We start from the raw sequence: 12,570 nt of genomic DNA, 5'->3' as shown, positions 1-12,570 counted from the left end.
TTTTTAAATCAGGCCGTTTGTCTTTTTATTCTTGAGTTGTAGTATCTCCCTATATAACATTGATATTAAACCCTTATCAGATACGTGATTTCCAAATATTTTCTCCCATTGAGTTGGCTGCCTTTTCACCCTTTTGACAAAATCTTTTGAGCAGAAGTATTAATTTTGAGGAGGTCCCATTTATCTGTTTTTTCTTTTGTTGCTTGTGCTTTGATATAAGGTCTAAGAAACCAACACCTACCACAAGGCCTTTAAGATGTTTCCCTAAATTTTCTCCTAGTAGTTCTATGGTTCTGGCTTTTACATTTAGGTCTTTGATCCATTTGGATTTGATTCTTGTATGGGAAGTGAGATAGGGGCCCTCCTTCATTCTTTTGGTTATGGATATCCAGTTCTCCCAGCGCCATTTGTTGAAGAGGCTATTTTGTCCTGTTAACATGATTTTGGTAGATTTGTTGAAAACCAGTTAACTGTAAAGTTGAGGGTTTATTTCTGGATTACCAATTCTATTCCACTGATCTGTCTTTATGCCAATACCATGCTATTTTGACCACTGTAGCTTTGTAAAATATTTCAAGTTCAAGTAGTAAAATTCCTTCCATGTTGCTCTTATTTTTTAGAATGCTTTTGGCTATTCAGGTGTACTTTTCCTTACAAATGATTTGGTAATTGCCTCTTCTGTTTCTGTAAAGTAGGCTGTTGGAATTTTGGTTGGTATTGCCTTGAATCTGTAAATCAATTTGGGTAGGATTGACATCTTAATCATATTTAGTCTTCCAGTCCATGACCATGGAATATCTTTCCATTAGTTTAGATCTTTTTAAAAAATTTCTTTCAGCATTGTTTTGTAGTTTTCTGCATATAGGTCCTTTACTTCTTTGGTTAAATTGATTCCAGTGTATTTGAGTCTTTTTATTGCTATTATAAATGGAAATTTGCTCCTCATTCCATTTTGCTCCTCATTCCATTTTGCTCCTCATTTTCTCCTTGGATTGTTCATTATTAATGTAGAGAAACATTATTGTTTTTGCATGTTGATCTTATATCCTGCCACTTTGCTGAATTTTTTATTAGTTCAAGTCACTTTGTCATAGACATTTTAGAATTTTCTAAATATATGATCCTATCATCCGCAAATAGAGTTTTATTTCTCCTTTTCCTGTTTGGATGCCATTGAATTAATTAATTTATTTATTTATTTTCGTGTCTGGTTGCTCTAGGTAGAACTTCCAGTGCAGTGTTGAATAAGAATGATGACAATGGGTATCCTTATTTTATTCCTGATCTTGGAAAGCTTTCAACCTTTCCACATTGAATATGATATTGGCTGTAGGTTTTTCATACATGCCTTTATATATATATATATATGTATATATATATATATATATATTTTAGGGTCAAGCCATTTTATTGAGGGACTTGGAAAGCTTTCAGCCTTTCCACATTGAATATGATGTTGGCTGTGGGTTTTTCATACATGCCTAAATATATATATATATATTTTTTAGGGTCAAGCCATTTTACTGAGGGACTTCTAGGGGTCCAGGAAGGGGTGGGGACAAGGTCTGATGTCAGCAAACCTGCAGCTGCAGAAAGCCCTTCTATTATATTGAAGAATATTCCTTCTATTCCTATATTTCAAATTGTTTTTATCAAGAAAGGGTGCTAGATTTTGTTGAATGCGTTTTCTGCATTGATTGATATGGTCATGTGGTTTTTCCCTTTAATTTGTTAATGCCGTGTATTACGTCAGTTGATTTTCTTATGTTGAACCAGCCTTGCATACCAGGTAATTTGTTGAGAATTTTTGCATCTATGTTTATTGGAGGGATTGGTCTGTAATTTTCTTTTCTTGCAGTGTCTTTACTGGCTTTGGTATTAGGGCGATACTGGCTTCAAAAAATGTATTGGGTAATTTTCCCTCCTTTTATATTTCTTGGAAGAGTTTAAAAAGGATTGGTGTAATTCTTCTTGAAATGCTTAGTAGAACTCACCTGTGAAGCCATCTGGTCTGGACTTTCCTTTTTTGGGAGCTTTTTGGTGACTGATTCAATCTCTTTAAATGTGGCTGGTTTATTCTTTTTTGGAGTGTGAGTGTAGGTTTTTTTGTGCATTTCTAGGAATTTGTCCATTTCATCTAGGTTGTCTAGTTTGTTGGCATACAGTTTCTCATAATAACCTCATTATTTTTATTTCTGTGGGGTCAGTTGTAACTTCTCTCCTTTCATTTCTGATTTTGTTTATTTGCATCTTCTCTTTTTTTCTTTGTTAGTCTAGCTGGAAGATTTTCAATTTTATTGATCTTCTCAAAGTACCAGCTTTGATTTTGTTGATTTTCTCTATTCTTTTTTTTTGTTCTCAATTTCATTTATTTCTGATCTTATCTTTGTTATTTCTTTCCTTCTGCTTGCTTTGGGAATGGTTTCTGGTTCTTTTTTGTTTTTTTTCAGGTATTCAATTACATCTTTGATTTTAGCTTACCTTTTTAAATATAGGCATTTAGGGCTATATATTTCCCTCTCAGGACTGTCTTCACTGTACCCGTAAGTTTTGGTAAGTTGTGTTGTTGTTTTCATTTGTCTCAATATATTTACTAATTTCATTTACAATTTCCTCTTTGATCCACAGATTATTTAGGAGTATGTTGTTTAGCCTCTACACATTTGTGAATTTACCTTGTTTCTCTCTATTATTATTATTATTTTTGAAAAGATAAACCTTTATTTTTTTAAATTCATTTTTAAAAATATTACATTAAAAAAATATGAGGTCCCCATGTACCCCCCACCCCCCTATTCCTATCTATTATTGATTTCCATTTTCATTCCATTGTGATCTGAGAAGGTGCTTTATATTATTTTATTCATAAAAAGACTGAATCTGTAAATCAATTTATATTTATTGAGACTTGCATTGTGACCTAACGTGGTCTGTCCTGGAGAAAGAACCATGAGCATTTGAGAAGATTTTATAAACCACTGAATTTGGGTGCAACATTCTATATAGTTAGGTCTAACTAGTTTATCATATTGTTCAAGTTTTCTGTTTCCTTGTTGATCTTCTGTCTAGTTGTTCTGTCTAATGATGTGTGTTAAAGTCTGCAACTATTTTAGAGATGTCTAATTCTGCCTTCAGTTTTGCCAACATTTGCCTCATGAATTTTTGGGCACCCTGGTTAGGTCCATAGATATTTATGACTATTATATCTTCCTGGTGGATTGTCCCTTTTATTAATATATATTGGCCTTCTGTATCTCTTATAACTTTTTTTGCATTTAATGTCTATTTTTTTCACCAATATTTGTATAGCTACTCTTGTTCTTTTTTGGTTACTGTTTTCATGGAGTATCTTTTTCCAACATTTCACTTTCAGCTGGTTTGTATCTTTGGGTCTAAGGAGTCTCCTGTAGGTGGCATATGGATGTCTCATGTTTTTTTTTAATCCATTCTGCTGGGCTTTATCTTTTGATTTGGGAGTTTAATCCATTCATATTCAATGATATTACTGTGAATGCATTATTTACTTCCACCATTTTATTCTTTAGTTTTTGTATGTCAAATCTTAATTCGCCTTTATTTTACTCTTTCGATTATCCTTTCTGCTATTCTTTCTTCTATCCTCTTCCTCCAAGCCCCTCTCTCCTGTCTTTTTCTTTCCTGCAAAGGTGGGTTCTTGTTTATGAATGTTCTTATTTTCTGTTTGTGTTTGTGAATATTTTAAAGTCACCTTCATATTTGAAGGGCAGTTTTGCTAGATAAAGAATTCTTGGCTGGCAGTTTTTCTCTTTCAGTATCCTAATTGTATCATACCACTGTTTTCTCACCTCCATGGTTTCAGATGAGAAATCTGCACTAAGTCTTACTGGGTATCCCTTGTATGTGATGGTTTGCTTTTCCCTTGCTGTTCTCAGATTTTGTCTTTATCTTTGATGTTTGACATTCTGAGTAGTATATGTCTTGAAGTAGGTGTATTCACATTCTGATTGGGGTATATTGGACTATTTGGACATGTAAGTTCATTTCTTTCATGAGAGTTGGGAAATTTTCAGCTATTATTTCCTCAAATACCCTTTCTGCCCCTTTTCCCTTTTCTTCTCCTTCTGGACCTGCCATGACACATGTGTTGTTGTGTTTTGTGCTGTTTTCTTAGTGTAGCTCATAGGAATCTGATTAAGATGGTGAATTTACTCAGATCTTCAATTTCTCTCTTTAACAGGGGCGAGTGACAGGAGTCTGTGTGTTATAACTGTTCTTTGATTCTTGGTTCATCCTGTTCTGGTCTTTAGGATTGTCCCCATTAATTGTTCAAATTCTGGCCTCTGCACCCTGTAATGTGTTGCAGACCTGCTTCCCAGGGCCTTGGGGAGGGAGGTTGTAAAGGCCAGAAAAAGCCTCTCATTTATTTTTAATTTCCTCACCTGCACTTCCTTCTGCCAACAGATGTTGCTCTTTGGCAGCCTTCTCAGTTCAGTGCCTGGTTGGAGTGTATTTACTGCAACAGAGACCAGATCAATGAGACAGATTCCTGCCTGGAGGCTTAGAGCCTCATATTTCAAACTTTCTTTGCTGGCACCCTTCTTCTTTTTCCATTAGGAAATAATTTCACTCCCCACTGTGTCAACAATCAGCCCTGCTGTGAGGGAGATTGAGAGAATGAGGAGATCTCTTTAGTCCTGGATCTCTTTAGTTCCAAGCTGGCTTCCAAGGCAAACAATGGTGCAGCCCCACCTGGCCTGGAAGGACTGCTGGGACACAGCAGGCCAAACTTGTGGGTCAAAAGCCTTAGGCTCTGTCCCTCTTTCTCCCGTTTCCTGGATAGGTGGATCTCTGGGGCCATCTTTGTCTGTAGCCACCATCCCTGAAGCCTGAGAATTCAAAAGTGTCTAAAGGGTGGGGGAGGGTGCCCACAGCTGTATTTGCAGCTTTAACCCATAGTTTTGCTGTCGAGATTCTTTTCCTTTGCCCCCATCTCTTCAGGGCTGTGTCCAACCTTTCCCTGGTATCATAAAACCTAGAAGATTTTTTTCCCAGACCATTTCTGCCTGTACTCTGGCTATTTTTCTGGGAGAGAAGAAAATCCCATATCTTTCTGGTCTGCCATCTTCCCAGAAGCCTACATGATTCTGATGTGCAGCCAGGTTTGAGAATTTCTGGGGTTAGCCATCCCCTGCTCCCCTTATTGTACAGTCCTATGTTTTCTCTTTTAACTTTTATTCTAACACGTCTGAGACTTAAAATTTCCCCTTTTAATTACATTCACACATGTAATTCAGTACTGTTAATTACAATCAAAATGTGCTAGCATCACCACCAAATAAATAGCTTTTTAAAGTTCTGGCTTTTCTTAATTTTCTCTTTCACATATCAGTTCCTTTGTCAACTGTCTTCTACTCCTTAATTTCCTTTCTTTATTGAGGTGGGAAACTGTTAATAATGAATACGGGATAATTCATTTGGCTTTAGTGGCTATACTTACTAGAATGTTTAATAAGGTAAAATTTTTCTTTACTTTCTAATTTATAGCATTTAAAGCAGATAGAAGAGATACTTCTAAAATTCAAAAATAAAATTAGATGTAATTTAGCTTATATGAAGTTAAATGTAGCTTAGCTTATATTGTTAGATGTAATTTAGCTTATATAAAATAATTTAGTATGCTTAAGTTGTAATTATATATAATTAGATTGGAATTTTTTATCTTGAAATTACCTATGCCTCTTCTTTTGGTACAAGGGCTATTCAGTGGATGTTGACACAGAAGCCAGGGTGATTCAGAGAGCAGCTGCTTATCACAGAGCTTGGAGAGAAGATAAAGAAGAGTCTGGGTTACTACCATTGATATTCTTATTTTTATGCAAGGTAAAGTTCTTTTTTTAATCACTTGCCAGAAACATTTTATTTAGAGTAAGTTTTAGCACCAAGTTTTAGTGCAGTAACTAAACAGTATCTTATAGAATCATTATATACTAAATGAATTTTTCACTTTCAGTCACATTCTATATTGATCTCTTTTGCTTCTTAGTCTGATCCTATGGCTTATCTGATGGTCCCATATTATCCTAGGGCAAACCTGAGTGCTATTCAAGCCAGTATACCTTTAACTTCAGAAGTAAGTAAAAAACACTATTTTCGTGAATGTATTAAATTAGAAAATAAAATCTAATATTAATTGTGAGCTTACTATACAGGCTATAAGCTTTAAAATATTTTTGACTTGCATTATCCTATTTAATGGCCAGATCAATCCTGTGACAGAGTTATTCCATTTTACAGATTAGAATAATGAAGCTTAGAGGACATTCAGACTTGCACGGAGACCCTCAGCCAGAAGCAGAGTTGGAACTAGAATTTAGATTTCTCTGGTTCCAAAGGCCATATTTATAAATATTAAGCTCTGCTGTTTATATATTGTCTGGTTACCTGGTGCTTAAGTGGCAGCTTTAGTTTTTACCTTTGTAAATTTAGAATTAGTAATAGAAATAAAAGAGGCCTGATTCTTCCTAACTATAGTAACATTACTTCAGTCGTTTTTCTAGATAATGTACATGACCATTATTTTTCAATTTAAGTCTTCTTAGAAATAGTAGAATATAAATATGATAGCATTAGTTGCATAATCAGGGCTTCATCTGGCCTTTACTTATTTTTCTTATTAAAAGTTCGTTTGTGGAGGACGCTTTACTCACTTGTGCAACAGGGTTTTAATTAGAGAGAAAGTTCACGTATTAGCATCATTTGCTTATTTCCTATTTTCTTTTGTGTGTACTGACCTATAGGAGACCTTAAAGGTCATGAAAGGTGTTGCCCAGGGACTGCATACATTACATAAGGCTGACATAATTCATGGATCACTTCATCAGAACAATGTATTTGCTTTAAATCGTGAACAAGGAATTGTTGGAGATTTTGACTTCACCAAATCTGTGGTAAAATATTGTGGTTTTACAAATAGGTTTTAGACTTCATTTAGTATTGTTAGGCACTTACACATGATAAGTATAGGTAGAAGTATAAGTGTAATCTGTTATAGGGTTTTTGCCTTCAGTTAAGGTGTGTCATGTGGTATAAGCAATTACCTGATATCAGCTAGATGCTGCAATAAGAGTTTCTAAATTTTTCCAGTGTATGTTTTAAAATAGTTAAATCTGAGAAGCTAACCTAGCATTATATTCAATGGCATGTCAACATTAATAATTAATTAATTGTTTTGCATCATCAAGAAATTTTTAGGAAATATCCAAGTAAAACTATGTAGCTGTTTCTAACCCTCCTCTACTGATGCCCCCTAAAATGGATTAAATTGAGAAATACATACTTTGCTATTATTTGCTTAATGATGGGCACTTAGTGTTGAGTGCTGGTTAAATTAAAATGGCTCTTAATGTGGTGCCATTACCTCAGAACTGGCAGTTTGTAGAACTAGCAAAGATCAGACAATTAAAGAACATGTGATTTATTTTTTAATATTGTGGTTTTTATTAAATACCACAGCAGAATATTATTTCATTGTATGGGTATACCACATTTTCTTTATTCATTAGTTGATAGACCTAAAGTGCAACCAAAAGTTGTGCTTTTTGTTTATCATGAATAATATTTCCAGGAGCATTCATGTACAGGCTTTTGTCTGGACATACATTTTCATTTTTCTTGGATATATACCTGTGAGTGGAATTTCTAGGTCTTACAGTAATTCTGTGTTTCACTTTTTGAGGAACTGCCAAACTGCTTTCTTAAAGATGGTGTACCATTTTATATTCCCTTCAGCAATATTATTAGGATTCCAATTTTTCCACATCCTGGCTAACACTTGTTCTTGTCTGAGCAATTCCCTTTTCACTAAGATATGTCATAATACTTTATACTTTGGTCATCTCTAAGTCATTGGGTAATGTCACCTATGTATATAAAATCACATGGTTTTCATTATGGCAGCTTAAAAAGGTGAGAAAATTAAAATGTAAGACCATGATCAAATATTGGGTCATGCAGGATTTATATGAAGAGTAGATTTGCTATAATTTTTATTTTTATCATATTACTTTATCTGAAAATTAAGGTGACATTCTAAGCAATGTAACTAAAATATGAGTTTTAAAAGGTCCTTAACTTCTAGGAATCCTGGTTAGTTTACCTTTTGGCAATACCATTTTCACAGCTACACATATCATTACTACTCCAAGCATTATTATACCTCCTTTGTGCTGGTTTGTCAGTTCTTATCCCCCAAATTGTTTTACTCTTCAATTAAAAGTATTTATCTGAAATACTGATTAAACTCATCTTTTGCTCAGTTTTTCATACCACTTTCAGATTGAAGAATTAATAAGGAAGAGAAAGTTGAAAAGTAGTCTGTAATCTTGATAGTTGCTTTTCAAACTTTAAAGTGCATATAAGTCATCTGGGGATCTTGTTAAAATACAAATTTTTATTCAGCATTTCTGGGATAAAGATTTTGCATTTCTAAGAAGCTCCCATGTGAATCTCATGCTGCTGGTCTGTGGACCACATTTTAAGACAAGAGTCAAGGTGGAAAATAGATAGTTCAACAGTTACTAATATGTTCTGTGTGCTCAGCATTGTGCTAATTGCCTTTTTTTTACAATAACTCTGTAAGATAGATATATTATTTCCATTTTACAAATTAATTTAGGCTCAAAAAGGTTAAAACCTAAGCTCACAGAGCAAGTAAGTAGGGGAGTGGGAATTACAGCCTAGTTCTGTCTGAATCTAGGGTTCATATTCTTGTTACTGATGATTCTTTTTCACACTAGAAATGGTATGCTCAGAACAGGGTCAATAAGGAAGGGCAGTACTTTGTAGAATTTCTGTTTTTTAAATTATTTAATCTTTTGAAATTTTATCACTCAGAATTAGAGAGTAGTACAGCTGTTTGCCCTTAGGAACTTTTTTTAAAAAAAAATGAGTACCAATAACTTAGTCAAATAATCAGTTGTTCTTAGTTGTGAATCTACCCCAGTCTACAGTGTGAATATAACAAAAGCCTCAATATTAATTTCATGAGATGTTACTTAAGAGCAATTTAGAATAGCAGAAATTTAGTTACAAATGTTTGAATGCGAGGGAATAAAATATTTTGAAATGAACTTTTTTTTTTTGATTGAATGCAGAATACTTCACAGAAAGCAAACTCAACTATGTTACCTCTAAAATGTTTAGCATACTGTTTTTGTAGAATCAGCGCACCTCAGTGAACATGATGGTTGGTGACTTGAGTTTGACATCACCTGAATTGAAAATGGGAAAATCTGCTTCTCCAAGTTCAGACTTGTATGCTTATGGCTGCCTTTTATTATGGGTATGTTATTTTTAAAACTCGAAGTAGATCAAAAATACATATTTTGGTATGTAAAATGATGATTAAAGTGGTTTTCCTTTGGTTGATTTGTAGTCGAAAATTACGATTTCTGTTAAGTTTTTTTTTGGTGGGGAGGGGAGAAGAAATGAGCCACACATATAATCAACAAAAGATTGATTATCTAGAACATATAATAAACTCAAAATCCATAAGAACAAAGACAAACAGCTCAGTAGAAAAATGGGCAAAACTGAACAAACATTTTATAGAAGAAATATGAATGGGCCATATAAATATGAATAGATGATTAATCTCATTTGCAATTAATGAGAACAAATTGAAACCACTGTGAGATTCCATTTTATTCACCAGATTGGCCAAATTGATAATTCCAAATATTGATGACAGTGTAGAGCTGGGTTCCACAGATAAGGCCCTCAGCCAAATATGACACTTGTCTGTTTTAAAAATAATTTTTAAAATAATTTTTAATTGTGGTAAAATATACGTAACTAAAAATTGTTTTAACCATTTTTAGAGAATAATTCTTTAACATTAAATAAATTGACAGCACTGTGTAATTTTTATCACTTACCTATTTCTAGACTATTTTCATTGTCCCAAACCAAAACTTATACTCAGCAATAAATTCCCATTCCTCCACTTCTTTGACCCCTGGTAACCACTATTATACTTTCTGTCTCTTTGAATTTGCTTATTCTAAAGAATGCACATGAAATGCACAATATTTGTCCTTTGTATCTGACTTACTTCACTCGACATGATGTCTTCAAGGTCATACATGTATTAGAATGTTTTGATGCTTCACTTCTTTGTATGGCTTAATAATAAGTACATACCATGTTTTGTTTATTCATCTGTTGATGGGCACTTGGGTTGTGTCCATTTTTTGGCTAATATATATAATGCTGCTTTGAACACTGGTGTATAAATATCTGTCTGTGTTCTGCTTGCAGTTGTTTTGGGTATATACCTACGAGTGGAATTGCAATTCTATACTTATATTTCTGAGAAACTGCCAAACTGTTTTCTATTGTGGTTGCACCATTAATATTCCCACCAACAATGTACAAGGGTTACTATTTCTTTTCATCCTCACCAGTATTAGTTATTGTCTTTTTAAAAAAATAATACACATTCTGGTTGGTGTGAAACGTTATCTCATTGTGGGTTTTATATATATATATATATTAGCAAAGTTGTTTACTTAAAAAACAATCATGCACAATGTGCGGAATTCCCATACAATACTCCTTGACCAGCATATTACATTGTTGTGGAACATTTGTTATAGATTATGAGGGAACATCATCAGACTGTTACCATAACAGTGGTTTATAGCATACATCTGGTATATTTTTTCCATACCCGTTCTTTGACATTGATGCAAGACTCTTACAATACTGCTGTTAATTATAGTTCATAAGTCACATTAATTGTATTTTTCCATGCATCTCTGTATTCTTAACACCTTGTAATAGTGATGTACATTTGTTTTAGAAGAACATACTTGTATTTGTACTATTAACCACAATCCTTATCCACCTCTGGGCTCACTATGCTATTCAGTCCCTAGATTATTCTCTAGCTTTCTTTCAGTTGACATTGACATCCTTAGACATCCCTTTTGAGTCACAATCCCATTTATAAACCAGCCATGTTAGTTATACTCACTGTGTGTTACTATCAACTCTATCCATTTCCAAAGTTTCACAGTCAAGCTAATTAAAAATTCTACATACATTAAGCATCAGTACCCCTTCTCAACCTTTCTCCTATCTCCTAGAAACTATACTCTAGGTTTAAACTCTGTATGTTTAGTCTTCATATTTAGTTCATATTAGTGAGACCATACAATATTTGTCCTTTTGTCTGGATTACTTCACTCAGCATAATGTCTTCAAAGATCATCCATGTTATCATGTGTTCCAATTTCATTTCTTCTTACTGCAGCCTAGTATTCTATCATATGTATTTATACCACATCTTGTTTATCCATTCATTGGTTAATGGGGACTTGGGTTTTCATCTTTTGGCAGTTATGAATAATACTGGTATGAACATTGGTGTGCAAATGTTTGCTTCACTGTTTTCAGTTCTTCTGGATGTATTCCTAGTAGAGAGATTGCCAGATCACATGACAGTTCTATATTTAGCTTCCTGAGGAACTGCCAAACTGTCTTCAAAGAGGCTACACCATTTTACATTCCCACCAACAGTGAAGGAGTGGTCCTATTTCTCCACATCCTCTCCAGCACTTACTGATTTCTGTTTTTGTTTTTGTTTTTAAATAATGGCAATTCTATGAGGTGTGAGATGAAATCTCATTGAAGCGTTAATTTGCATTTCCCTAATAGCTAGTGATAGTGAACATTTTTTTCATGTGGTATTTCGACATTTGTATTTCCTCTTTGGAGAATGTCTAAGGCTTTTGCCCATTTTTAAATTGGATTGCTTGCTCTTTTGTTTTTGAGTTGTATGATCTCTTTATATAATATGGAAATCAAACCCTTATCGCATATGTGGTTTCCAAATATATTCTCTCATTGACGGGCTTCCCTTTTCACCTTTTTGACAAAGACCTTTGAAGCATAAAAGTGTGTGTTTGAGGAGGTCCCATTTATCCATGTTTTCTTTTGTATAAGGTGTGGGTAGTCATTTTCTTTCCTTTGGCTGTGGATATCCAGTTTTCCCATCACCGTTTTTTTTTTCCAATTCAGTATGTTTTATTTTTTATTTTTATTTATTCATTTTTTAAAAATATTACATTAAAAAAATATGAGGTCCCATTCAACCTCACCGCCCCCACCCTACCACTCCCCCCACAGCAACACTCTCTCCCATCATCATGACACATCCATTGCATTTGGTAAGTACATCTCTGGGCATCGCTGCACCTCATGGTCAGTGGTCCACATCATAGCCCATACTCTCCCACGTTCCATCCAGTGGGCCCTGGGGGGATCTACAATGTCCCGTAATTGTCCGTGAAGCACCACCCAGGATGACTCCAAGTCCCGAAAACGCCTCCACATCTCATCTCTTCCTCCCATTCCCCGCACCCAGCAGCCACCATGGCCACTTTTCCCACACCAATGCCACATTTTCTCTGTGGACCTTGGATTGGTTGTGTCCATTGCACATCTATGTCAAGAGGGGACTTAGATTCCACACCATTTGTTGAATAGACTGTTCTACCCCAGCTGGGTGGGTTTGACAGCCAAACCCCA

At 34.5% G+C, this 12,570-nt stretch overlaps 1 protein-coding gene across 1 annotated transcript in view; it reads left to right on the top strand.

The window, feature by feature from the left end:
• The window catches only part of STK31 (serine/threonine kinase 31), a 130,286-nt gene that overhangs the window by 84,296 nt on the left and 33,420 nt on the right, over positions 1-12,570 (top strand). The window contains exons 19-22 of the mRNA XM_058296877.2: positions 5,734-5,859; positions 6,023-6,109; positions 6,777-6,926; positions 9,197-9,319. Of these exons, the coding sequence (XP_058152860.1) occupies positions 5,734-5,859; positions 6,023-6,109; positions 6,777-6,926; positions 9,197-9,319 (486 nt within the window). The remainder of the gene's footprint in view (positions 1-5,733; positions 5,860-6,022; positions 6,110-6,776; positions 6,927-9,196; positions 9,320-12,570) is intronic.

This window comes from Dasypus novemcinctus, chromosome 5 (assembly GCF_030445035.2).
Source record: "Dasypus novemcinctus isolate mDasNov1 chromosome 5, mDasNov1.1.hap2, whole genome shotgun sequence".
In the NCBI taxonomy this organism is placed as follows: domain Eukaryota; kingdom Metazoa; phylum Chordata; class Mammalia; order Cingulata; family Dasypodidae; genus Dasypus; species Dasypus novemcinctus.
This window is presented reverse-complemented; position numbering and strand designations above follow the sequence as displayed.